Here is a 27,904-nt window from a genome sequence, read left to right on the forward strand (position 1 = left end):
TTTTCCATTGGGTTTTCCTTTAATAAAATTTTAATGAGGCATAATCCTAAATGGACATCCAAGAGGGAGTGTTCGTGATAAGGATCAACATGGATGTCCATTCTCAATAAAGAATGAACTTAAATGAAAGTTGAAAGTAAAGATCCCATACATGTATAAATAGGGACACATATTTGAGCCATCATACACAAGCAATAAAAGTAATTCTCTCTCCTTTCTTATCTTACAAATATTTTTCTTTCTCTTTTATCTTTGTATGATTTTAAGCTACAATAACTATAATATTAATAAATAAATATATATATATATATATATATATATATATATATATAGATTACTTATATTATATTGAGATAAGAATATATTTATATTTTTCTATTTTATATTTATTATATCTTCTTTATTTATTTTACAACAATACCTACTTTTTAAAAAAGGCATAGCAGACGGATATTGTTGGACCGTGTGGTATACTGTGGTTGATGAATTTTGTACCGCGTTTCGTCTGAACCTTCAGAGAAAAGCGACCTAAAGTTCCTCCTTTTGAGTTTGAAGGTCTGGAAGAAAAGAAAAATATACATTTTTATATTATTGGTTTCATGTTTTGTTTTATACCCAAGCTTTTTCTTGTTGGTTTCATGGTTGTGACATGTCATTTCAATAACTAACATTTTAAACATTTCAGTACTAATTTCATCGCCATTAAATTTATATGCGTTGTCTATGCTTTTATTAAACTTAAAATTGATCCACTTATTAAAACTAGTTATACCTCTTTTATCTCATTTATTTATTTTTTTTTCTCAAAAAGAAACAGTTAATAATTAGTCAATATAAATAATGAATATATAGTTTTTGAATATTAAACATATAACTTTACGAGTTTTGGATATGTGATTTTCTTCTTACTAATAATTTTCACTTTTTCCCTTCTTTGTTAGTGGACCATGTTAAACGTTTAGTTAACACGCAATTATAGTTACAGAAAATGATATGTGCATTGTATGTATAAGGAAACGGAAACATGTGAAAGGAGACTCGTTCAAATCAAAGTATATTGCACGGAAGTTATTCCTTTGGGACCATATGATGACTTGATACTATAAAATAGATTCTCAAGGTTTTCATGCTCTGCCACAACCCAGTTTCAGAGTAGAACAAAATATTGCATTTCATTCCCATTGTCTTTTGTGTTTTTCTCACATACAACTTGAGACATCATGATGAGGTACGGTGCTTCCAATAAGGTTTATCGTACTTGTCTTTTGGCAACTTCTAAATTGTTCCACACCTCTTCTCAAGTCTCTCCACGTACAGTTACAACTTTGCTAAGCTCTGTCAACCCTAAATTCCAGGGTCATAATGTTTCGAGTAAGTAATAAGTGTTAGAATATAATTAGGATCAATTAGTATTATTTAGTATATCTGAATATTTATTATAGAATATCGTTTTTATTATTACGATTCTCTTAGTACCTATAAATACCCTTTTATATTGTATCATTTCACACAACTTGTATAGACAACTTGAATACAATCAATAATATACCATCCTTTCTCCAGTTTAGTCTCTTGTTTCTAACAATAAGCATGCTGTCTCATTGTTCACGAATGATTATACCTTAACCTATCATTGTTTTGGTGTCAAAGTATTAGAAGTGATGTTACTAGTGTTTACAATTACAAGCCAAATGGCTAATTTTTCGGATTAAGTTAAATCCATCAGCTTTAACTAAAGTATTAAACACCAGCATCCCCGCCATTAATTTTAAACATCAACATCTCTACACCTTTACCTTACAATGATTAAAAGTATAATCGTTTATTGTCTCTTTTCATCAGTTTAACTTTTTAAAAAAAAAAAGTTAGTATCATAATGTGGTTAGAGTTTCTATGACTTAAATGACCATAGTTCGATTTTTAATGACTCAAAAAAAAAAAAAAGAATTTAGCATTAATTAAATAAAAAGAGAAATAAAATCTACTAAAAATATTCACTCAAATCCACATAAATTTTTATGTGAGGGGATGTATTATCTTTTTCAATCGGCTTAAATTTTTAAAAGAAGTGATATATATCATGATAACAATATTGATGGTTGAGATGTTGACATATTTAAAAATTTTGGATACCAAAATCATTACTGTCTAGTTCATAATTTCATATAAATATGGTTAACTTGCTAATTTATCTCATGCCCTTTATTTGATTTTAGACTGTAAGAACAGTTTTCTTTCTCGAAGAATATACATGTCATCCGTTTCCTTGAAGGAGCAAGAAGGGCATCAAGAAGGCATCGAATTTCAATTGCTAAGAGCAGTTGAGGATCAACATGGGGGAGTTGTTGTAAACATTGATGAAACTATGGATACTTTGGTTTTTGCATCTATGTTGGATGTTTCCTTAGCGCGTTGGAAGGAACAGGTAGGTATCATTTTAAAAGTAATGATTTTTTTTTTTTTAGTTTTATATATGTTTAGACAATTAGACCATTAATAATACACTGTTATTTTGGTTCCAATATATATACTTTTTCATTTATAATTCAGCAGGTATACATATATATAGGCAGGAAATATAAAAGGTTTTAAAAAGTCTGATCTCTAAAGGCAGTTATTAGTTATTAGTTATTATCAACGGAATTAAATGTTTTGCTATTTGATTGTGGCGGTTTTTAAGAATGTTCCTAAAAAAATATTATGACAATTTTTTTACACTTACAATTTGCGACAGTTTTTTCGGTTTAGTGTAAAGTAGTTTTGCACGTATATCTAATCACGTAACGCTATGTCATAAAAAATAACTACTATTTTCATCATTCGTATGAATGGTCATCCAAAAAGATGGATGTAGTTGCATGACTGTGTAAAATATTTTGTATCAAAATTAAACTCATATAATATTGTATGTATTATTTTCTATCTATCCTTTTATGCATTTTTCATTTTATTATTGAGAGTAATTAATAAAAAGTAATAAATAAGATAAAAAAAATTATTTTTTATACTATCAAAGAATAACCATATTAAGTATATACAAAAAATTATTCATCAATTATTAATATAAAATATATGTTGAAATATAAAATAAATATCTAAAATAAGTTAAACAATACATATATTTATACACAAATACATAATCGTTTATTTCATAGCTAATTTTTGTGTTGACGTAGTATTTTTGTAGAAAAAAAAAAAGAAAGTAGAAAAAAGGTGTGTAAAAAAATAATATAAACATTATTTTCTATATATTATCCTATATTTTATTATTCATATCTAATTTCTAATTATTAATAGCAAGACCCATTTGGGCTCATTAGCACTCGAGTATTGCTAATAAGAAAATGTGGTTATCATTTCAGGGAAAAAAGGGAGTGTGGATCAAGTTACCTATAGAAAATTCAAATCTTGTAGCCGCTGCGGTTAAGGTATATATATATATATATATATATATATATATATATATATATATATATATATATATATATATATATATTTTATATATTTTCTTTTCTAGTTTACTATTAACAAGAATCTTAAGAAGCATGTTATTTGAGATAAAAACTAATTTGGATAGTTCTAGGAGCCAATAGCCTAAGCGTACTATTCAGAATAACTATCCGAATACCAGGGATAATAAATTCACTAAGATTCGAACTCTTGACCTTTTAGATTTGGAATTCTAATACCATATTATGAAACCACTCATCCCAAAAACGTAACCTGATAGGACAATGTAACACTAATAGTCATATCTCTAATACTTTCTAAACTTTCATTATACACATTGTACGCTTAGGCCATTGGTTCCCTGTACTTTTTCAAACTAATTTTGTGGTTTTACTTGGTCAGGCAGGGTTTAGATATCACCATGCTGAACCTGATTACGTGATGCTTGTGAATTGGATTTCTAATGCTCCAAATACAATCCCTCCAAATGCTTCCCATCGTGTTGGTATTGGTGCCTTTGTCATGAATAGCAACGGAGAGGTAATTCATTCATTCCTTCCTTTAATTTCCCATTATTGGCCATTGCTCAAGTCAAATCTTAGCTTCTTCCACGAAATTGAATGGAAGAAAGCATATATATGTTTGACTCTGTGAAAACTGCAAAAATCTTATACGTGTGGTGTATGACTTCCGCATATGAACTCTTTCCATGCAAATTTGGTAATCAAAGAAAATTAGTTAAAAATAACCATAACTTATCTTATTTTGTTTATCGTCGGTTTTTACCATCCTATTTGAAATTTTATTTTATAAAATTTTTCCATATGAGAATAAGTCAATTTGTCAAGAAAGTCATAATAACTAGTAATAAAGGAAAAACCCTTTCCGTTGATATTTTATTATCTTTTATGATGTATTTAAATAGATTTGATCTAAGATATAGGAAAAAAAATATATAGTATGAGGATAATTAAACTGAGAATGTTTAATTTATGTGCGAAGTTGTATACATTAAGGTGATTGAAATTGTTTGTTTTTATTTCCAGTTGCTTGTGGTTCAAGAGAGTAATGGCAGATTCAGTGGCAAAGGAATATGGAAGTTGCCAACTGGAGCGGTGAATGAAGTAATAAGAATGTTAAAATTGACTAATTATTAAACTATATTTTAAATTATTTTGTTTTATTTGATAAATTATTCCATTTGCAGGGTGAGGATATTTGTACCGCTGCAATTAGAGAAGTCAAAGAAGAGACAGGGGTAAGTGAAAAAAAAAAAAAAAAAGTAAAGTATCGTTTTTGTCCCCAACATTTGGGATAAGTTCTATTTGTGTCCCTAACGTTTAAATCGTCTTATTTATATTCTTAACGTTTTGAATAATATTGAATTACTTCTACAAACGTCAGGAATACAAATAGGACGATTTAAACGTTAGGGATACAAATAGGATTTGCCCCAAACGTTGGGAACAAAAACGATACTTTACTAAAAAAACATAAAAGTTAAGCTTTCAAGATTTGCCAAACATTTTTCAAAATCTTAACCCCATTGTTTTTGTTCCAATTTCAGATAGATACAGAGTTTGTTGAAGTTTTGGCATTCAGGTAAGCATATATAATTACTTAATTAGCATCAGTCATTACTCTTATTTTATTTTTGTGGAAATAATGATTAGCTTATCAAATTCTGTCTTTATGGTTTTAGGCAAAGCCATCAAACTTTCTTTCAGAAATCAGATTTGTTCTTTGCTTGCTTGTTGCAACCTTACTCCTTTAAGATTCAGAGGCAAGCGTCGGAAATTGCTGCAGCTCAGGTACATACATATCATCAAAGGACCAATTAGCAAAAATTTACTTGAGTCGAGTGCAATAGAGGATTATGTAATTTCATTTGCATTGTTTTTTCAGTGGATGGCAATAGAGGATTATGTAGCCCAACCTTTTGTTCGAGAAAATGAACTCTTTGACCTTCTCACAAAAATATGGTTGTCCAAGGTGGATGAAAAATACACTGGATTTTCTACCATACTTGCTAAGACATCTAAGAGCAAGAAATCCTATCTCTATTTCAACAAGAAGGATGCCAGTTGCTTGCTATCTTGACAAATTCTTCTAGTTATGTGACATAAGATTTGAAAGCCTGACTCATTATTCATTAGTCTTCCGAAGACATGAAAAAAGGAAGAATATTTTCAATTTTTCGTTTGTTCATTTTTCAAAATCTTACAGATTTGTTAGCTTAATTCTTTGATACATATAATTGTACGTACAAGCTCAGCAGCTTCTGATTAAAACAATGGTTGCAAAATAATTTCTTGAAATAATAGTTTAATTAAATACGTGCTGCTTCTTTTTCTATTAATAGATGCTTCCCTGCATGCTGCTTCAAAAAGTATTGTTCTGGTAATAGTGGATATAGGATTGATCCCCATGTGAAAAAACGGCCTCATTTCTAGATATTTAGATTCAACTTAAGAACTCAATTTGCTAATCATTACCTCTTGATAAGCTCTTCTATTCAACCTAATTTTCCTGTAGGGTTGCATTGGCTCTGTGCTCCAAACTAGATCGTTCTTTTTCAGAGACATAGAAAAATTGCATGTTATGTTATTTCCACTTCTTTTAGAACATCTTTGGCACACTGAGCTTCTGAAAAATTTCTTTTGAAACTATATCATGAGAAGCCTTCCACAAAAATATTTTAATTTTTTGCAAAACCTACGATTCTCAAATTTCATTCCATAACTCCCTTGTTTCCATGCTTAAAGACATGTCCTCCGAGCACTGCTAGCTATTTCCTTCTTAGCCACCTGGTAGCCTGCCTTGATAGTATACCCATTCCTCCTGACACTTTTTTTAATTTTGATATGGAGTAAGTAACAGTGTATGGCATAGTTATGGGGATATAGGGTGTTTCACCAGACTGTGATGACTGCATCAAGCAAATCGGACGGTTCGATGGGAGGGAGAGTAATCGAACGGTCCAATTACAGTAATTGGAAGGTTCGATTTGTGTACCCTGAATTTTTTAAATTTTTTAAACACAAATGAGAGAGTCCGATTTGTGTACTCCCACAATTTTAAAAAGCACAAAAAATTACAATATTAAAATATATCACTCATTTTATTTCCATATCAAAATTTTTTATCCCCCTCCTAAATGCCAAGTTAGAATATTTTTTTTTTCATAAAACTTATTGGATTTTGAAGAATCTGCTCCTCAAGAGCTTGTGCAAACAAGGTCATAATTTTCGAAGTGTTCCATCTTTCTGTTATTTGATAGAGAACCTTGTGCAGACTCATATACATATTATGTATATGCAGCAACACATAACCGAATATAACTTAAGTAGATTAGTTACTGAGTTTGTTACCATTATTGCTATCTGGAAGTAGTTAGTTAGATTGAATTAGTAAGTAGTTAGGAACTATATAAGCTTATTGTCATATCACTAGTTAGTTGAGTTTTTTCACTGTAGATTGAATTTATGCCAATTCAAAGAGAAACTTTTTTTACATGGTGCGGTGAGTGTGGATTTCGAAGAGTGCACCAAGGAATTGAGATTGAAGAAGGAGCTTAATCATTCAAACTTGATAATCTTAAACGCAAGTTCTGAACCGCTAGTTAGCGTGCAGTGATGGAACCAGTTCGCAGAATCGCACAACTAGAGGCACGATCGCCATTGGAGAACCTTGATCCTCAAGGAATTTCAGTATTTTTGAATCAACCTTTTGCAATTCAAACGCACATAAACAAAAGCATCAGAGGACTAAGTCAAGATCCTACGAACCCTTTTTACTTACATCCTTCCGAAAATCTAGGTATATCCATAACTCATGAAATTCTAAATGGAAGGAATTATAGAGATTATAGTAGAGCTATGAATCGGTGCTTTGAAATTAAAGAACAAGCTGAGATTTATTGATGGTAGCTTAAATAAGCCAGAAAAGCACGATCCGCTATTTGAGGCGTGGAAATGATGCAACACATATGTAGTTGCATGGATCAATCGTTCACTAGAATCTGACATTTCCAAAAGTGTGAGTGGAACACTATAGCAGCGTATCTTTGGAAAGACCTAAAACATAAGTATTACTTGGGTGATGCGAAGAGTTTGTTTGGACATTCTTGGAAAAAATATTTTTTTAATAAATTTTTTTAAAATTTTTTTTATAAAAATAGAAGTAATTTTATATTTGAATAAAATAAGATAAAAATATTTTTTTGTTTATTTATTATATAAAAATATTTTTTTTAAAATTTAAAAAATATATATTATAAATTTTCAAAAAAAAATTCTTTTAATTTTTTAATGTTTTTATTTTTATTATTAAAAATTTATTAAATATATAAAAACTAATTTTTTTTTTATCGATTGAACACCCAAACAAATACTAAATTTTGAAAACCCTTGTACCAAGTAGCAAGTAAGCGGAGGGATTGAGAAGCACCCTCTCGGACTGTGTCTCTGCTATCCCCGTAAGGTCACACTGACTTTGACTGGGTACAATGGGTCGGTGCCGAGCTGCTTCGCGCCTTGCGGACGATGATCCGAACCTAAGGTTCGTTTGCTTCTTCCGCTGCACCATTACCTTTGCCTTTCAATTTGTTTGCCTGTCTTTAATCATATTCATACTACGAAGTGGAAATTTCATTCTTTCATTGTCTTTTCAAACAACTACTTTAATTTAGCATTCTGTATGATCTATCCCTTCTTGTGGTTGAACAAGGAAAAAGAAAACTGGGTAATTAGAGTGTTTATGGTGTTCGTTAATTACCAAGGGGTTCCTTTCTTCGTGGGACTTAAGCATGATATATGATGCAGGTGCTCTTTTGCTCTTGCTCATGTGATGCTTATGCCTAATTTTCTTTCTAATTAGTTTAGAATTTAGATGATCTATTGTTGTTTCTTCTGGACCAAAGACTTAGGGAGTGAAGGGAAGGGCTTGAAGAGTAAATTGAGATACTTAAGGTGTGTTTGTCAGCTGGAGTTTGGAGAAGGGAAGCAAAGGAAGGGAAACGAGTTAATGCTCACTTCGGTCCAGTGCTTGAAGAGTAAATTGAGATTCTTAAGGGGTGTTTGTGAGCCAGAATTTGGAGGGGAAAGGAAAGGAAACACGTTAATGCTTACTTTAGTTCCTAATGGCACACACGTGTGATTCCTTTTTTTATTATGTAGGTTTCAATAGTCAAAATAGTTCCCGTAAGGCCGTAAGTGGCAAATGTGAGTCAAATGAGTGGCTCAAGAGACTTTCAGGGGACTAGTTTGAGTCATTTTTGTTACTTACAGGGACTTATTCAAAACCTACAAAGACGAAAATGATTCATGCGTCTACTTAAATGTACAAAAGTGAGCATTAACCCGAACGGAAATCCTTGAAGAAGGGATAGGATGGGATGAGATGGTCTTTCATTTCCTTAATGAGAAATTTATAAAATAAATGAAGGGGTTGCCCTTCCATTTTGGCTTTCCAAACTCCTCTATCCATAGTGGAACTTCTAGATATCTTGACTTTTGAATTTCATAACTCAAAAAAGTTCCTTTATCTATTTATTTAGAGGATCTGATGCTATCTATGTCTACCTGCTTTTCACAATACATCGGTTTCTTGTGGTGGACTTGGCTGAAGTGACTACTAATATGAGAAAAGTTTATGAAAGGATTCTTTTCTCCATTTCCCCTATTTGTTCTATGCTAATAAGAAGTAATTAAAGGCTTCTCTTTTAGAAATTTGATTAAATGAAATAAACGTGAAAATTAAAAAACATCAATGTGATCTAGTTATTAGTTACCTTTTGATACTTTTGAGTTGTGTATTATCTGGGGACTTTTTGTTTGGCCTATGTTCAGCTACACATCTTCATCCATTTATCTATGTATGGAAAGCTTGAGTTGGAAGCGTGTGTTGAAAGGATGATTATACATAGTCCTACATGTTATTGACGTGTAAAAGCAAAATAGCATTGTATTTTTGCTCCTAAAGAAGCACATGTATACAAACTTCATATTATTCTTTTTGAAAACTAGCATTATTTTCCCAAATGTGCTAATAAATATCTCGGCCTATCATTGGACCCAAATCACTGGACAACGAACATCCATGAGATTTGTGGTGGAAGATAAGTGATTGGGTTGATAGGATTTAGAGTGTTCTAAATCAACCATAAGTGAGGGTTTATGTCTAGGATTAGAACTTGGGTAAACTATTGAGTGTTTATTCATATAGTCTTCACCAATCAAGGTGAACCTTCTTTTGATTTGCACCTGAACCTATGCCTATCATTCACTACAGGTGAAAACTGCGTCTAACATTAAAATGTTATTTTCTGTTTTTTATGTTACTGTTTGGCATCAAATTGACGTAAAGCTTTTGGTCATCAATTTTTTCCCTTTAATAGCAATTTTTCTTTCGAAGGGGATCACTTGTCGTCCTATATCTTTGTATTCTTCATCTATCCATCTTAATAAACTTTTTCTTTTGTCAAAAAATAAAATTACATTTCTTGATAATTTTGTTACTGTACTAGGTTGCGATATAAAACTTGAGCCTACATCTAGGTGGTGGATTAGATTATTGAATTTCATGGTGGAAAGGTATTGGCAAATATATGTTGATTATAATACGAGATAAGGTCATAAGGGGAAAATTTAGGGTCTTTTAAAAGCTAGGAAATATGGGTTGCGGTATGTTTAATGTTTCCTTTGGTTAAGTCGTGAAACATATGTGGGAAAGTATTGTTCACACTGAAGATGTGAGGGATAAATAAAATGCTTGTCCAATTAGGTGGTTGCATCTTGAGGCTTGAACTACGGGGACAAATGACAATCTGAAAAGTTTGTGCTTGTGAACTCCCCTCCCTTGCGAGGGGAAGCTTTTATGAATAGAGAGTGTATGCTTGTTCCTGGTCTACATATATTTTCCAGTAAGACAATATTTTAATCTTCAAATGACATAGAATTGGCTACATTTATCCTCTAAAGATCATTATCACTGCCCAAACATCTCAAAGATCTAAAATGGTTCCATATATTTCCGTTTAGAGGACTAGTGCATAAAGGCCTCCTAGTCAAATTGTTTGGGTTCTTGAAAGTTCTTATATGATAATGGTAATATTCGGAGGACTTTTGGCTTTTATTTGGTGTAAAGCTGATGATCTGATTAGAGGTCTTCCCCCTCTGATATATTAAGATTAGAAAGCTACACTTCATTGAGAGCTTTTTCGGTTTATTGTTCTTGTAAGGAGGATCTCTAATCCTCCGATCTTGTTAAAATATAAAATAAAAGATATTTGGAGAAATAATTTTATAGTTCCTATTTCCTTTGTGGAGTAAAATATGATTTTATAACTATTAATTTTATTCACAAGGTGATCAAGGGAAATCTATATGTAAATAGTCTCACCGTAGACATGATGCATAATATGGCTCAATAGCATCATTTGATCTATGTAGCCAACTGCACCTAGTGGGAATGTGGAATAAGGCTTTGTTGTTGTAATTTTATTCACTGAGCTTACATAATAGGAAAAGGGGTAGTTGTTGTATTATTATTAAGGAAAATAGTAGTTGCCCCCTTATATTATAACTTGTGCACTTTAGCCCCTGCATTCTTATATAGTGCAAGTTGGCCTCGTGTATTAAAAAAAATGACACACATTCAAGAAAAAAATGGCTTATTGAGCTGCACAATTAGGAAATTGCAAGGGGTCAATTTGCACGAGCCTAAGTTTTGGTGGTGTAAAGTGTATATGGGGATTGATTTGCAGCTTTTTTAAATGTAAGGTTAAAGTGTATATTGCCAATATTTAGGGGGTCTAAAGTGCCCTTTTGCCTATTATTTCTCTTGTAATGCTATTTCATTGTTTGTCATTTTTAGATCCAAGAAAAAAAAGGCTGCTTTGAATGTAGAGAATTTAGACACTTCATCCCCAGGTGATTTTTCATTTCTGTGTTCTCCCTTCCTTGCAAAAGGTCCATTATCATAACCTATAAGACCATTTTATAGATGTGGCAGCTCAAGGAGTAACTGATGGGAAAGGAGCTTTATACCACTGCAATTATTGCAACAAAGATATTTCAAGGATGATTCGCATTAAGTGTGCTGTATGTCAAGATTTTGATCTCTGCATAGAGTGTTTCTCTGTTGGGGCTGAAGTGACACCTCACAAAAGCAATCATCCATATATGATTATGGTATGTATTGTTCCTTTCTTTTATTTGATTTGATGTATTACTTTTAAAGAGTTAGAGTGATCAATACAGTTTTGGTCTCAGTTATCACAGCCAACTAAATGTCCGTTGCTTTTATTTTTTATACAGAATAATCTATAGGTTGATTACTTACTGGTTACATCTTTTTTTTTGAGAGTTCTCAACACATCAGAGATAGACTAAGAATACTCTATTGTAACTCTGCTAAAACAGATTTCAGTTATGCAATGATACAGATTGTTCATCTTCTGAATCTCAAATTTTCTTATTACAGTTTTCTAGATTGTCTTACCTTGTCTTACTAAATGCTAGATTCTAGCATTTGACACACTCTGGACATTGACATGTGTCTTGCTAGTTGTTGGCATCTCATTATCTTTTATGGTGTAAATTTAAAGTTACTTTACTGAGTCATTTTCTTATTACCATATCTCTTGCTTTGCTTTCACAGTTGATTATTTAAATTTTAACCATAAGGAGTTACATCTTCATCTCCCCCCCCCCCCCCCCCCAACAAAAAAAAACTGTTGATATACTTGATTGTAGTTTATTTCTGCTAATATCAGGATGTTGGCAGTTGGTACTATGGATGTTACGAAAGGTTGTTTCCTTCATTTCCATCTTTTGAATATAATTTGTCCTCAAGAAAATCACAAAATGAGCTAAATGCTAGAGGCTGCTCTAAATTGCTTTAGTGGCAATACATTGTTGCTTGACAACACTGATTGTTAATAATTTGAAAAATAGTCTATTGTGAGGAGAATTTCTTATCGACCCGTCTATCATTCTCCTCTGTCTAGACTCTAGATCATATTATCCGGAAAAGAAAACTCAAAGATGGGTTACGTTCACTATAATTTTATGTTATCATTGTGCGTTGTGCCATAATAAGAGTAATAGAAGTTTTTTTACCTGAGATATTATGTTCTCAAATGGATTGGAATAGGCTGTGCACCATTCAGATATGCTTTAATGATAGAAACCTACGTAGAATTACTAAAGTTTACAAGGAAGATATTGTGAAAAGCAAGAGAGAAAGAGAATAAGGTGGATCAGGGGAATGAAATGGGCTTTGATAAAAGTCTGCTGCTGTCTAACTAACTGCTGAGCTGTGCTTTAGTAATTGGACTTAAAGAAATTATGAGAGATACCAGTGAAAAGGGCGATATTTCTATGGGAGTGAGGTTTGTCGGGGTATGCAAGTACTGGGTGAGGAATTTTTGGAGATAGCGAACTCTATATCAAATTAAATTGGCTATCAATTTATGTCGTTATTTTCATTCTCCAGAAAAGAGATTTCTGTGACCTTGTTGTTGTCCATAATTCTTAGTTAACTAAGTGAACATTGTCACTCACTCACTCTTGTCCTGTTACTTTTTTCTTGTACCTGTCTTTATATATCTTTTATGCAATAACAGGTGCATTTCCTAACTTTCTCCAGAATGTTCAATAATCTCTCGTTTGTTTCTTGCCACTATATATTCACAATAAGAAAAATCTGGATGAAACTTTTCTCAATTCTTTCTCCCACTCATTCAGAGATGGTGGAATCTCGTCTTAGGTGGTTTGTACATGTTGGGAGAAGACCAGAAGACATCTAGTCAAGAGGAAAGATCATATGGGATATAGCCTGGTTGGTTACGACTAGAGGGAGAACTAAGATCCTAAGTGAGCTAATCTAAAGAGATTTAGGCATAAATGGACTTAGTTCAAAAATGATTCCTGATAGGGTGTAATGTCATTGTTTGGTCCATGTAACCAAACCAACTTAGTAGTGCAAGGCTTTGTTGTTGTTGTTGTTGTTGTTGATGATGTTTGATACCTTGATCAAATCAATAACATTTTATTGAAAGTAATAAATTTTGCAATTTTCCTTTTTTGTGAGGTTGCCAGCATCAGTGCTTCAATGTTCACGGTTAAGAGATGTTAGTACAATAGTTTTGAGTTTCAAAAGAAATATTTTTCTTGCAGGATAATCTATCTTTTCCCCTTATAACTCCAGATTGGAATGCAGATGAAGAGATGTTACTTTTAGAGGTACTCCTCTATTTTCTTTCCACCTTTGCATAATATGTTAAGAGATGAAGATATACTACTTTGTTTGTTATGGATTTGCCTAATGAAAGTATGAAACAAACTTATTTCATTTTAGGGCATTGAGATGTATGGATTTGGGAATTGGAATGAAGTTGCTGAGTATGTTGGGACAAAAAGCAAATCTCAATGTATTGACCATTATAATGCTATATATATGAATTCACCGTGCTTTCCTCTCCCTGTAAGTGTATTTGAGAATGCTCTCATTGCTTTCATATTTGAGTGGTCTAATTGTCACATGCACACCCAGGATTTGTCACATGTTATGGGAAAAAACAAAGAGGAACTTCTTGAGATGGCAAAGGGACATGAAGTCAAGAAAGGTTTGTTTCTATATAATTTAAAATCACAGTTTTTGGAGATTATGTATGCAACTTGTGATTAGTTTGTTCGATTCCTTAAGCTTTGGAGACCAAGTGGTTGGAATTTACATTCTGTAGTAATAATCTGTTTATTGTTCCTTCGTAACCTCTTTATGTAGTTTACTCCCATTCAACTTGTTCCAACAGTAAATAGTAAACTTATACTTCTACTGATCATTGATAACAAATTGTGTTGATAAATAGAAAAACCTGTCCGTTGTGATTGATATAACTTCATCTGGTTAGCTTACTTGGGATACTATGCTTGAATTGCTTTAAAGAAATACACTCTTGGCACTAGTACGTGTAGTACATTGTACCACAGATTCAAATATCTTATTTTGAGTCATCTATTCTCATAATACAATAAACACGTATCAGTGTTCCCTCAAGCTGGCTCACATATTGAATATGCATCAAGCTAGTTATATATGTTATTGCTGCATCCTGGAATGATAATAGGAGATAGTGAATATGCCAATTGGTCATAAGAGGTAACAATAATGTGGTGACTTCTTTAGGGACCATCCTTTTGTGACATGACAATCAATTTCAACATGCTTCCGTGCATTAACGAAAGTTAGAATATTTCAAGATGCATGCTTTTATGCTCCTAAGTTGTCGGTTTTATGTTCCAATATAAAGTTTCTTGGCTGTTAATGTAATAAGTGTGTGTTATTTTTGCCCCCCCTCCCCCCCCTCCCCTTCTGCACAGAATGTCCGGCAACTGCAAAGCTTACTCTGAAAGAAGAACCTCCCTTGTCTGAGGGAATAAAGTACACTTCAGCTATTTACACTGATTATTAAAATTGATCATGTATGATAAAATACTAATTCTTTGGTGTAACATCTCAGCTCTGAAGAATCTAATAGGGCAGAAGTCACTAATCCAACATCTATGTTAACCTCAGGTACAATATATGCCTTAAGGAAAGTCTATATAATTGTTTGCTAGGATTTTCTTATTTTATATGGATTACATTGGTTCAGTATGTGGCAAAACTTACTCAAGTACGATTAAGAAGGCTTCCAATGTGAGCCAGAATGCAGATGGAGTTAAGATGGAAGGTATGTATTCTGATGTGTAATTCTAGGACCAATATGATGTTACGTTATCTTTCAATGATCTGATTGTTGTGTGTTAAATTTTTGTCCATCAACTTTTTGGGTTACTATGACTGCTGAAGGTTTGATACATGATACATGATAAGGCACAATGGCGTCATTTGTTTCATGTAGTTGACCCCACCTAGTGGGATAAGGCATTGTTGTTGTTGTATGACTGCCGAAGGTATTCAAACTAAGGGGTAATTTATTTTTAAAACACGTGCAGATCAGATTCCTCAAGATTCACTCTCATACAACCTTAAGCTATTAGGTGAACATGCTCATGGGTAATTATGTTAATATCTCGCTTCATATAAACCATTGGGTTTAAAGAGCGGATGGTGGAACATGCATGAGCTAAGCTGTTGGAGATGAGGATTCAACTATTGGCCCCTCTGTTCTGGAAGCTGTTGCGAATCATGCCATGCTAAGCAGCAACTCTCTTGAATGCTTAAGCTTTTAGGCCCACATTCATGGTTTTTATACTTTTGACACTCTTGCACCTCATTTCTTCTATCCTGCTATGACTAGATGCTTCGAATAGTCCAAACTTTCTTTCCTTCCCCATTTCTTTCCTGGCATAGTTTCCATAGCTGTGAATGCTATCCATAGCTTCATTGCCCAAAACCTAAGATTTAGGTTTCTCATTTGATAGACAAGCTGTTGCCTTAATAATGTCAGATAATCTTATGGGTAAAGGATCTGTTAGAGTATTTGGTGAAATAATGCTGGTACACATATCTATTTTGATAATAGCAATTATTACTAACATAAGTGTACTTGGCATGTGTGATAGATAAAAGCTATAAAAAGCACACCTTGTGCACAAGTATCCCTCGCGGGGGACGGGCTGCACCCAAAGGGTGTAATAAGATAAAACGATATATAATATAAAAACTATTAAAACTAAAATTTTAGTATTAAAGCAGTTTAGCTTTGATTAATATGGATTCTCAAGTTCTTTCTTCTGTTGCCAAAGGATTAATATGAATTATTAGCTAAGGTGGATGCGACACTGATGTTAATTTTGTTTTGTAAAATTGTTAGGAAAGGGATTGACATGCTTGGTTCTATGGTTTATCTTTGCTGTCATTCTTGTATTCTGATTCACTTTTGATACAGGTGGTTATGTCTTTTTATACTTCCATGAGTTCAATCTCTGACTCTCTCTCTCGTAGAATATCAGTCAGATCGGAGCATTGGAGAGAAGAAACCGAAGTTATCTGGCAAAGTTGAGCCTTCTGTGACCGAGTTGAGTGGATACAGTTTTAAGAGAGAGGAATTCGAAGTTGAATATGACAATGATGCAGAGCAAGTATTAGCAGATATGGAATTTAAGGACATCGATACTGAGTCTGAACGTGAAATGAAACTGCATGTGCTCCGTATTTATTCAAGAAGGTATCTGTGCCATTCTTTGTGGTTAATTAGAAAACTAATTCTTCCCTTTGAAAGAGAACTAAATCGACCATTTAGAATCGTCTTTCTGGATGAAATTATGGTTGAAGAACTCTTGGAATGAATAGAATATTCATATTTTTAGAATTATAGGATTTTTAAGATGAGACATCCAGATTGCAAATTTTGTTCTTCATTATTCCTTAGGGATTATATGATTATTGAGTTGTAGTCACATCCTTTTTGTTTATGTTTGTTTTTAGCATGATTGCTTTGAAATATTTGCTTGCTTATTCTTAAGCTAGAACAACTGTCATTATTGAGAGTAAATTGTTTAATATGCATGAGATTTCTCATTAATTCCTTTCGAAAACACAATATTTGGATTTCCATGTAGTCGTGTACTTAATTTCTTTTCACCTGACACGAGGACTCCTTTCAAGTCTTACTAACACTGATAAAACAAAATTTATATGCTCCTTGGAGTTTTGCTTTCTTGAATTACATATTTCGGGGCTCCATTAGTTATCAAAGATGGAAATGGGGTATTGTTTCCCGCATTATAAATCCCTTCTACTGAGGTGGTGCAGTGCAGGATTTTAGCTTACCATACCACCTTGTTTATTTGGTATCAATTTTCTATAGTTTTTGGATCTCAATTTTGTTTTTCATATTCCTCCATTTCCGATTCTCAATTATGGGAAAATGCTGCACAGATTAGATGAGCGGAAGCGCAGAAAGAATTTTATACTTGAAAGAAATTTACTTTATCCTGATCCATTTGAGAAAAGTCTCTCTCCTGAGGAGGTTGAAATATGTCAGCGCTATAAGGTCTTCACACGGTTTCACTCGAAAGAAGAGCATATGGAGTTGCTCAAAAATATTATTGAAGAACACAGGCTTATCAAAAGAATACAGGATTTGCAGGTATAAAATTCTACTATATATTCTTGGTGGAGCCAACATACTTGTCATTTTCTATGATATTGAAAATGATGAGATTGGACATTTCTTGTGAAATCGAAGAAAACTGAATGGAGGAAATAAGAGAAAGGACTCATGTTATTTCATTTTATCTAGAAGGGGGTATATATACAAATATCTATCACCTACTATATAAATACTTAACTAATAACTACCAACTACATGCTGACCTGACTTTGGACATAGTCAAAGGTTCTAGGGAATACCTTTTGATGGATTCAAATTTATAGTCCTGTTTTCTCAAATGCTTGTATTTTTTGTGAATATATGTAGGAAGTTAAAGCAGTCGTGAACATGGTTTTCTCGGCTAGGGGGAGATTATTCAAATATGCAGTGGGGTTGGAGATTTTTACTGCATCGTTGAATTTTTGTTAGTTGTAGTTAGGTTTTTGATAGATTTCATGCTTCTTTACAGTCTATCTGAGGATAACTTAGATAAGGAAGAGTATAAAGTAATAATAAGATGAAGGAAAGGTGGGTGGCTATTGGCTACACTTCACAATTGTGCTTCATGAGTTAATGTTATCCTGTGGTGAACAATTCTCTTCCGAAATGGACACTGATATAATGCCATTTCCATTGAATTATAATTTAGGAAGCACATACTGCTGGCTATCAAACATCTACAGAGGCTTACAAATTTATCGAACAGAAGAAAAAAGAAGCGGAACGTGTTGTTAAAGAAAATAATCATATTGGTGTTGGTGCTAAGATATTACCAAGACCGAATTATCTCAAAGGAGAACTTGATAGCAACTCACTGGGTCTTCATAAGGATATTACAGCTCCACTTTCTGGGGTGAAGTATCCAGCTGTGGCCATACAGGATATATCAAGATCTCTAGAAGAATGGGATATTAGTGGATTTGCCGGGGCTGAACTGCTGTCTGAATCTGTGAGTTCCCTTGTTTTAGATCACTTTATTTATTTTTTTTACGTTTATGTTTGCCATTTTAACCTTACCTTTTCCTTTTAATGTCAATCTGATCCTGTAGAATGCATGACCTGTTTTTTCATGGGGGCATTTAAGTTTGGGGGTGGATGGTTGGGGCTGGGAGTTTTGTTCCATGGGCTGCCTTTATGATATGTTTGCTCCGTTTCAAAATACTTAAAAAAAAGAAAAATCTAGTAAAGATTCAATTTTTTCTAAGATTGTAAATAAGATTTTAGTCTAACTTTCCAAAATGTTCAATATAGTCTCAAGACTACATTTTTGTGATTCAAGTTAGTCCTTCTGTAATCTTGGAGACTAAATTGAATCATGCTTACAATCTTACGGATAAAATTGAAGCTTACTCATCCAGAAAGATATAGCATACTTTTTTAAAATAAATAAAAACAAACAAAATTAGCTATAAATAAGTAAACAATTGTATTTAATGATCATTGAATCCTCACAATCATATTAAAGATGTTATTAGAGAAGTTAACTAATGTTATCTTGGTAATAGAAATGGACAGTTATTTTAGAACTTCAATTTCTTCAAAACTTGATAGATATATTAAAACGATGGGAGACGTCTATTTGAATTCGAGAGTGTTTGATATGATTTGTTTGTTTGTTCAACAATGTTGATTTTCAGGAGATAAATCTTTGTAATGAGATCAGAATACTACCATCACACTATTTCAAAATGCAGCATGTCTTATCATCAGAAATTTCAAAGGGCAACATATCGAAGAAATGTGATGCGCATAGGTTGTTCAAGGTCGAGCCAAGCAAGGTTGATAGAGTTTATGATATGCTTATAAAAAAGGGGATTGCTCCTTCAAATTGAAACTTAAATAGTCATATTTGCACATATATGTAATAGTTTAGTATGTTCAAGCACTACATGTTCAGTGTAAATAAAGCACGGGTTAAGTTATTTCCACGTTTTCTATTTGTATAAGCTCTTATCATTCTAGTCCTTCTCTATTTGTTTCCACTAGAGGGTTCCTGTGTGTTGAACCGACTGTGGTGGAGGTTATGTCATGTACAATGTGTTGTATATAACCATGGTGATTGCTCCGGTGAAGATGAGGTGCCTTGCTAGAATCCCCGTAAAATGCCAGCGCATGTGCAAACATAGCAGAATTGTAGGTGGAAATGGTTTTTGCCAGATCAAGTTCTCTAAAGTGAGAACCTTAGGATCTAATCATCTATGAATAAAAGTATTAAGATTTATGAGAATCATGCGGAAGCCTTGGTCAAAGGAATTGTAGAGCTTATGAGGAGAGATTGGAGGTTAGCATAATAGCTAGAATATCGATTTAATTCTTAAAATTTTTTGATATTACGATTTTAAATAAGTCAATCAATTTTACGAAATTTTTACTAATTTTAACGATTTTAAAATTTAAATCTTATTAAAATTTTACGTTTTATGTATTTAATTTACTTTTTCAATTTTACGTAAAATTTCGATTTTTCCTACTAGTATTTCAGCACACATACAGAGAAGGAAATCGTGGAGCAGATTGGATGGCCGAAGAAAGTTTAAAAATTCCAAAGGGTTGTTTCCACTTTGTGGACAGCCCACCATGCAATCTTAGGATGATTATTGTGAAGACTGTAGAGGGGTTTCCCCGTCTTCTTTTGGGCTTCTAAGCCCCGTTAAAAGACCGAAAAAAAAAAGTAATAAGATTTATATTTACATAAACCAAAAAAAAAAAAGATTTATATTTACAAATTTAAACGGCAGTTACACCATTATTTTCATTTTATCAAATTTTTATCGAGTAAAATTTACTTTTTGTTTTTAACGTTTTCAAAATTTTTAAAAATATTTTTAATATTGTTAATTTGTTGATAGTCAACAATCAATCAAACTTTTTTTGTTTCTAATTCTATCAGTAACTCTTATCATCATCATCTTCACTCTTTAGTTTTTACTCTTCATTGTTACCATCACCATCACCTTCATATTTAAAATGATTTCATTTGTACGTATCAAAGGTGCCCAAAATAATTTTGCTCATTGATGGTAGACTTTGTATTAATCCTCCCTTCATACGGTACATTTTGTTTTCATGTCTCTTTTAATGTGAGTGCTTTTTAAATTAGCACTTTTTTTTTTTGTTAAAAGTTTTTTATTAGTGCCTCTTAATTAATATGATAAAAAAAAATTGTCATGATGACAAAATAATAACATCTATATAAAAAAAAGTAAATTATTAAAATGATATTCAAAAATTTTTATTATTAACTAAAAAAATTTTAAAAGATGTTAACAATAAATAAATAAAAAAAATTTAAAAATATGACAAAAAAGTTTAATATTAAATATATATTCTAAAAATAGATTTTAAAAATCAAAATTTAATACAAATTTTATAATAATTATTAGAAAATTAATTTTTTTTATTCTTCAAATTTAGTAATTTATGTAAAGTGAGTTTTTAAAAAAAAAATTAGTATGAATCACTATATTTTTTTGAAAAATAAAAAATCTAATAATTAAATTTTGTTTTAAATTATTTTTATAAATCTTCTAAATATTTATTCAAATATTGTCACAAAAATTTGGATCAAATAGATAAATTATTTTTTAAATATAAATTTTTTTGTTATTTTCAAAAGTATAATATTTATTAATTATTTTTATCGTATTTTTAAATTATTTAAAAATTATTTTATTGATAATATATTTAAAAAAAAAACTGAATTTTTGGATTCTAAATTAATAATTAACACACCTAAATAATTTTAAAAGAGTTGTAAAAAGTTAGTGAATAATGCACAAAAATTGGTACAGTGCCACGTCGCAAAACTTAGGCAACACGCTGCTGCTTCAAACAGTTGGGACACGACGGCTGTACAAGCCTACACTCCACACTCACTCGTATCTCGCCTTTTCCTCTCCCTCTCCTTCTCCACCCGCAATGCCGCCGGAGAACAAACTAGCGTTGGTGCCTCAGCCGAGCTACACCACCGAGTTCAGATCGTTCAACGACGATGCTTGGTACTCGGTGGCCATCTCTTTGGAATCCCAAATGCAGCTCAGAATAAAATACTCCAATTTTTCCGATGATCACGACGATGTATTTGAAGCCTCTCAGTTCGAGACGCAACAGAAGCTGGATCTATTCATAGAGCGGTTCAGGCCCCTCTCAAGGCAGCTCCAGGATTACGAATGTCATCAGCTCCGTCAAGGCGTCAGGGTTTGTGCCTGCCACCGCTTCAGCAACGACGACGTTCGCTTCTACGACGCTGAGGTTGATTCGGTTAGTTTCCTGGGTTCTTCTCTGCATCACATTGTGTTCGAAATTCAAATGAAGTAAAAACAGAGAGAGTTTCTTTGTTAATGCGTTCAAACATGTGCACCGAGAAGAAATGTAGAGGAACTCAGGGAAGTAAAAATTGGGGGAAATGTGCATTGTTCTTGTGAATCATATGTATTGCTTAAAGCCATAATTTTACATTCTTGATTGAATTACTTCTTCTGTTTATAATGCTTTCATAGGTGCAACAAAATGAGCATTCTTTTGAAGCCGGAGAGGAATTGTGCTCTTGCAGATTTGTGCTATCGTGGTTGCATGGGCCAAATGAAGGAAAATTAACCCATACAACCATTGATAGTATTTGTTTGGTTCAGCCTGTGGTAGAGCTGGATCCTGTACTTACTTCATTTCTAGTGGCTAGGGAGACAGCAGAATGTCTTCTGGCTCGTCCGATCTCCATGGCAAAGGAAGTTTTTGGACGTGAAATTGTTGTATCCTGCAACGAACGCCCAACTACTGTTCCTAGGCTGGGTTATTTTGAACGAAATAAGAAGGTATGACCATGCTAGAGTAAATTATAATAGCAGTTCAAATTCCAGTTCTTAGATGCCTTTTCAGAGTGTGTGTGACATTGTGCATTCCCCTCCTCAGGAAAAACGACGCGCCAAGCGGTCTGTTGTGAAATCTGACTCATCTGAAGGTAACGTTTATGTGCAATAGAGTAGATAAACAATGTGCCACTCATGTCATTCGCTCATTTTTGTTTAATGTATGTGGTTGTCTTAACTTCAACTTCTCTGATAATGTTAATTGATAAAATTAAACACCTGGGGTGTTCTGGATCACTTTATTTGATTAAGTCTGAAATAGTCAGTAAAAAAATGAATTGAATAGGAATTGGTTAGATTGACACTCGAGATGGATAACTAAAATTTTTTCTTAAAGATGCTGTTATGTTGGCAGATAGTAAGATGAAACTCCATTTTGTGATATTTGGTTTCGATACATTTTTTTAATGTTATTATAAAGTTGTATAGTTGTATATTAATCACTTAAGACTAGCAAATAGATAACTAAACTGTTTTGATGTCCAAAATGTGATAGTTTTGTTCTGCTAGCCCAGATATAGCCAAGGTGAAATGAAGCATAAGCGATATAGTTATTCCAAATAGATATATATTTCCTGGTTTGCTAGTTTGGTGAAAGACGGCTTGAGATTGATAATGTTCACATTCATTTTAATCTTTAAAATTTGATATATTTTGACACAGCAATTTCCTGTGGTACAGATTCTAAGTTAGGATTTGATGTGTGTGAACATGGATTCATGGAATGTTTTGTTTCTATATGCGTGCGGATATTTGTCCACCATGTTGGGCTATAGTTAGCATTGTTGACTCAATAAGGAAATAGGATTTGGTACGGCTTCTTTAGATCCAGTGGAAAAGGGGTAATAATGCATGTGGGGGCAGAGCTAGGTTGAATTTTAGGAAGGGGCCAAAAATTATTTCGCAATAAAAAGAGATTAAAATAAAAAACTTAGGGGGCTAACTTGAAAATTACATATTATCTATAAAAAGATATTGAAGATTATTATGTGGCAGGAAAATTTGGATCTTATGTTACTATGTGGATGTAAAGAATGAGGTGTAATCTTGTACAAAAGGATGGCTATGATAACTTTTTTGAAAGTACCACTAGATCATTTTGATAATAATCAAGTAAAATTCTAGCTAGCGTAGGCGGTTATTTCAATTATAAGGAGTTTAAGAATTTAGTAAAGGTTGAATTGGAGTTTTTCAAGTATGTACTTGCATTTTTTATAACCATTTTTTAAAGTTTCTTTGGCCGCGTTTGGTTCTGAGAATAGGACAAGACAAGACATTGAGAATAAGACATAAAGAACAGAAGCACAAAAATTAGTGTTACTGTATTTTGTTTTGTGATAAACTAGAACAAATTATAAAGTCTAATTATTTTCATTCAAAAAATTTGGAAAGAAAAATATAATAATAAAAAACTAACAAGAATAATTAAAGAAGTTGTGTCTCTTGTTATTGTCTCCGTGTCCTTCCTCTCAGGATGGATACAAAATACACTAATTTAGTGTCTCTTGACACAATGTCTCTATCTATGTCTCATTTGCCAAACACGATTTTGTGTCTCCGTGTCCCTGTTTCAGTGTCCCGTGCCTATAAACAAACGCAGTCTTTGTGTGTCAAACAGCAGATCTTGACCTTCTTCTACCACATATTGCATTATATTGGCCTTACACTCCCTACATCAATGTTACTTTACTCTGAATTTTTACTTCTAATCTTAAAAGCTAAATCGGATTTTGAGTTGTTGGTGTTGATTGATACATATATGGAATGCTTCTTAAATGTTTATAAATTCTAGTTTTACTATAGTAACAATTGCATGAAGAGCTGAGCTCGTTGGTGTTCCTTATATTACACATATTCTTATTAACAAGGATACTCCAAATTGACTATGCTTCTTGATGAATGAGCTGATTCACTTTTCTATATTATAGAAGGAAAAATTCAATGGATTCACGATTTATACAAAAGGATTTAAGATTTTTACTTCTGATTCACGTTTCTATATTATACGTTGGATTCGAGGGTTATTATGTGTATATCTGGCACTTGGAAGAATTGAAAGACTAAATGACATTGTTCTACCTGATGGGTTCACTTGGCACATTTAGGAAACTAAATCATAAGATGTGCTTTATTTCTTTTAAGGAATTCCTTGATTATCACAAATGTATCATAATGTTTGAGATGCTCTAGAAGATAAATGTGCAGTGTGCACTAAGCTTTCAAAATCATGTTTTGGAAAACAACTGTTATGTGTACACAAAAAATTAGTTGCCAAATCAGTCATTCGTATATCGTACATGTTAGAATACAAAATACACATTTAAAATAAGTAAAACAACACATGTATTTATATACAAATACATAGTAGGTTGATTTTTAATGTGCCCATAATATTTTTGTTTGGGAGATGCATGAAATTGGCATAAGTATGAAATTTTTTATTTATTTTTAAATTTTGATCTTTCTTTCATTCTATATATTTTTTCCTTTTTTTTATATTATCTTGTTCTATGTTATTAATCTTCCAGCATTTCCTTGGTTTTCGCTTTCCCTTTTTCATATTGGCTTACAGTCAGACGCCGACGCCAACGAATGGGAGAGAGCGATCTAGAAGGGTTGAAAAACCAGTGTGCAATATTGATTGGCAATGTTGAGAAGGAGTTAGGTCCATTAGCTGTTGCCAACTTCCTGCATGCACACATTGAAATGTCGCCTCGGGTTTTCATTTTTCCGAGTTGTTCATCAGAAATATATACCAAGGCTGCCATTGTTCTAGATACTGAAAAAGATTTTCAGAAGCTATGTGAATTTTTGGATAATCACAACCACATCATAACATCTTCAACTGGCAGGTAACTTTATTATTGTTATTATTATTATTATTATGTTCAGAAAAGGAAATTTACTTTAATTCAAACACAATATTTAGTCTTTTTACATTTGATAATATCAAATATTATTTGTGTATTATTAGCCAATTGAATTATTAGCTTGGTGACACTACAAAAGAGAGGAACTTGTGTTCAAATATCTATAGGTGAGGTTGACCGCATAGATCAAACAACGCAATTGCATCTTATTATGTATCATATTTGTAGTAAGTTCATTTATGCTCAAGTTTCTCTTGATCACCTTGTTCAGAATCATTTTGGGTTTTCTTTTTCCCCTGACCATTGGTCTATCATCCATCTAATCAATCTTTTTGAGTACTCCACTGGTCTTTCTCCATATATTCAAATCTCTTAAGATGGGATTCCAGCATTTTTTCCACAATAGACGCCATTGCGACTCTCTCTTGTCCCCGTTTCTTATTTTGTCCAATAGCGTACAATCACTCATCCATCTAAACATTTTCATCTTAGTCACATTAAGCTTATGTTAGTCTTAAGGGTACCTTTTATTGCTTATGTCTTGAATTTCACTATTTGCCATGTCTTGACTGTCATTTTCCAGGCCGTGGGTGATTATGGAAAAGTTAGTGGGGCTGAAAAAAATTAAAGCGTCACTAGGAACATTGTTGCCTGAATCTAAGGTAGGCGAATTTCTTATCCGTTTTCTGGCAGTAGCCAACAGTGAGAATAATTTTAAGGCTTGTAGTGACATGAGAATTGTTCAAGACTAAATAATTGTTTCATGTAAAATTAATGCACGAAGAAATTGTTATAATTTATTGGGTAAAGTACTATATTGGTCTCCAACGTTTAGGTCAGATCCTGTTTTGGTTTTTAACGTTTTAATCATTCTATTTTAGTCTAAAAAAAAATTAAAATGGCCTCCATATAGTCCTGCAGTTAACCCTTGCTTCAATAGGTAATGTACATACCTTCAAACGTCGTTCTTCAAAAACCAAAGGCTTTCGCACTGCCTGCCTGAGTGGAATCCACCTACAAACGAGCAGCAGTGTGATCTTGTTCCCTTATATTGTGTTTTGTGTCTCAACACAGGAATGGTTAGATGCACTCTAAATACAAACGTGTAAACGACCACTTATACTGGGACTCGCCGTTAACTATTGAAGCAAGGGTTAATATGATAGGACAATATTGATGCCATTTTAAATTTTTTGGGATTAAAATAAGACGATTAAAACGTTAGGGAATAAAATAGGATCTGACCCAAACGTTGGGGACCAATATAATATAAGTAGATACAATTTATTTTGTTATTCAGTAGATACAATTTCTTTTTACAATATTATCCGGTGAAATTCATCGTTTTGAGATAACTTTTAAATTTGTAAATGTGAATGATAGTTACATCTGTTGATATGATAATATATAAGTGGATATGTATACAATTTTTTATTTGAAGTAATATTTGAGAAAGGTAGTTATTTTTGTTAATATAACAATAGTTACATCTGTTGGTTTCACAGAATCAAAATGGCAGAATGGGCAACCATCTGAAGGTTGTTCCATCAGGGACTCAAGAATTCAAGACTGCCAGTGACCACAGAGATTTGTTTTTGGAATTTACTAATCACCTAAAGCAACTATATAAGAAGCTAGCATCAGAGGAGAGATCGATCTATGGTAGTTTGTGATAATTGTTCATATTTTTATCACCAGTTTTGTATATAATTTTTTGTTGACAGTTGTAGAAATAACTATGTCTATTAGATTGTTGACATTTGACACTTCGGATTTTTTTAGTATAGTTAAGCTTGCATGAAATTCTTGAGTAGTTGCAAAATTCTCGAGTAGTTACATAAAAATCTTTTGTATACTATTATTGCAATTACACACAAAAAAATTGTACTTTTTTTTTTGTTAAATGGATTAGACAACTTCCAATTCTAGCCATTACAAACTTATCCATACTAAATTCATACACACAATACTTAAGGCTTTCATTGACTTGGCCTGGTCAATTTCAAATTTGGGTGCACTTGTTGCACATGATGACTACTAAACAAATCAAATTACATTTGAAACACCATTGCCAATAAACCTTAGTAAGGGAGACTTGGAAAGTTCAACAAATAACAATATTGTAGTTATTATTTGTAATGACTAGAAAAAAAAAAGAGTAAATAGCTAATATCATCCTGTCCATTTCCACAAAGCATAATGTGACTTTTAACAAAGAAAAGGAAAAATACAACCCTTAACGATATTGTTTTGACACAATGCAAATCCTCCGTTAGAAACTCCACTAAATGCAAACTGTAACCCAAAACTCCACTAAATGCAAACTGTAACCCAAGTAATTAATTTAGCGTTACTTGTAATCTGTGGGGGCTTTTAAAACCCAACAAATTCTATGCAGCAAAATGACCAACCATCACTGTTACCACCACCTTTCTCGTCATCATCATCATAACTTCTACTTCTACTTTTATTATGCCACCATACTTCATCACCATCATTATCTCCTCTACACCAACACCAATACTAACATCATCAACATTAACATTACCAATTCATTTCTCGTCTGATGTTATTTCTTTTTTCTTTTTGAATAAACTTCATATTGCACTTACATT

The 27,904-nt window shown here is 32.6% G+C and overlaps 3 protein-coding genes across 5 annotated transcripts; all 3 read left to right on the plus strand.

Moving 5' to 3' along the window:
• The first annotated feature begins 435 nt into the window (after positions 1-435).
• Positions 436-5,786, plus strand: LOC112751965 (nudix hydrolase 2). 2 transcript variants are annotated; one of them, XM_025801308.3, is made up of 9 exons: positions 1,033-1,371; positions 2,217-2,425; positions 3,363-3,428; positions 3,853-3,990; positions 4,497-4,574; positions 4,658-4,708; positions 5,018-5,052; positions 5,153-5,261; positions 5,356-5,786. In XM_025801308.3, the coding sequence occupies exons 1-9, from the start codon at positions 1,221-1,223 to the stop codon at positions 5,548-5,550; spliced, it is 1,032 nt and encodes a 343-aa protein (XP_025657093.1). In that variant the 5' UTR covers positions 1,033-1,220; the 3' UTR covers positions 5,551-5,786. The 2 variants fall into 2 exon arrangements, with proteins under 2 accessions (XP_025657094.1, XP_025657093.1); XM_025801309.3 differs by lacking the exon at positions 3,363-3,428 and having other exon boundaries at positions 436-1,371.
• A 2,032-nt stretch (positions 5,787-7,818) lies between these two features.
• LOC112751966 (transcriptional adapter ADA2a) lies at positions 7,819-19,476 on the plus strand. 2 transcript variants are annotated; one of them, XM_025801310.3, is made up of 13 exons: positions 7,819-8,010; positions 11,326-11,381; positions 11,455-11,642; positions 13,632-13,697; positions 13,813-13,938; positions 14,008-14,080; positions 14,835-14,895; positions 14,975-15,030; positions 15,110-15,187; positions 16,405-16,627; positions 17,341-17,551; positions 18,204-18,503; positions 19,192-19,476. In XM_025801310.3, exons 1-13 carry the CDS (start codon positions 7,958-7,960, stop codon positions 19,384-19,386), a joined length of 1,686 nt encoding a protein of 561 aa, XP_025657095.1. In that variant the 5' UTR covers positions 7,819-7,957; the 3' UTR covers positions 19,387-19,476. The 2 variants fall into 2 exon arrangements, with proteins under 2 accessions (XP_025657095.1, XP_025657096.1); XM_025801311.3 differs by lacking the exon at positions 15,110-15,187 and having other exon boundaries at positions 7,822-8,010.
• Positions 19,477-19,642: 166 nt separating this feature from the next.
• LOC112751967 (uncharacterized) lies at positions 19,643-27,221 on the plus strand. Its single transcript, XM_025801313.3, has 7 exons — positions 19,643-19,835; positions 20,029-21,814; positions 22,054-22,365; positions 22,463-22,511; positions 24,992-25,271; positions 25,873-25,951; positions 26,795-27,221. The coding sequence occupies exons 2-7, from the start codon at positions 21,326-21,328 to the stop codon at positions 26,960-26,962; spliced, it is 1,377 nt and encodes a 458-aa protein (XP_025657098.2). The 5' UTR covers positions 19,643-19,835; positions 20,029-21,325; the 3' UTR covers positions 26,963-27,221.
• The last annotated feature ends 683 nt before the right edge of the window (positions 27,222-27,904 follow it).

Source organism: Arachis hypogaea, chromosome 15 (assembly GCF_003086295.3).
Source record: "Arachis hypogaea cultivar Tifrunner chromosome 15, arahy.Tifrunner.gnm2.J5K5, whole genome shotgun sequence".
Lineage (NCBI taxonomy): Eukaryota > Viridiplantae > Streptophyta > Magnoliopsida > Fabales > Fabaceae > Arachis > Arachis hypogaea.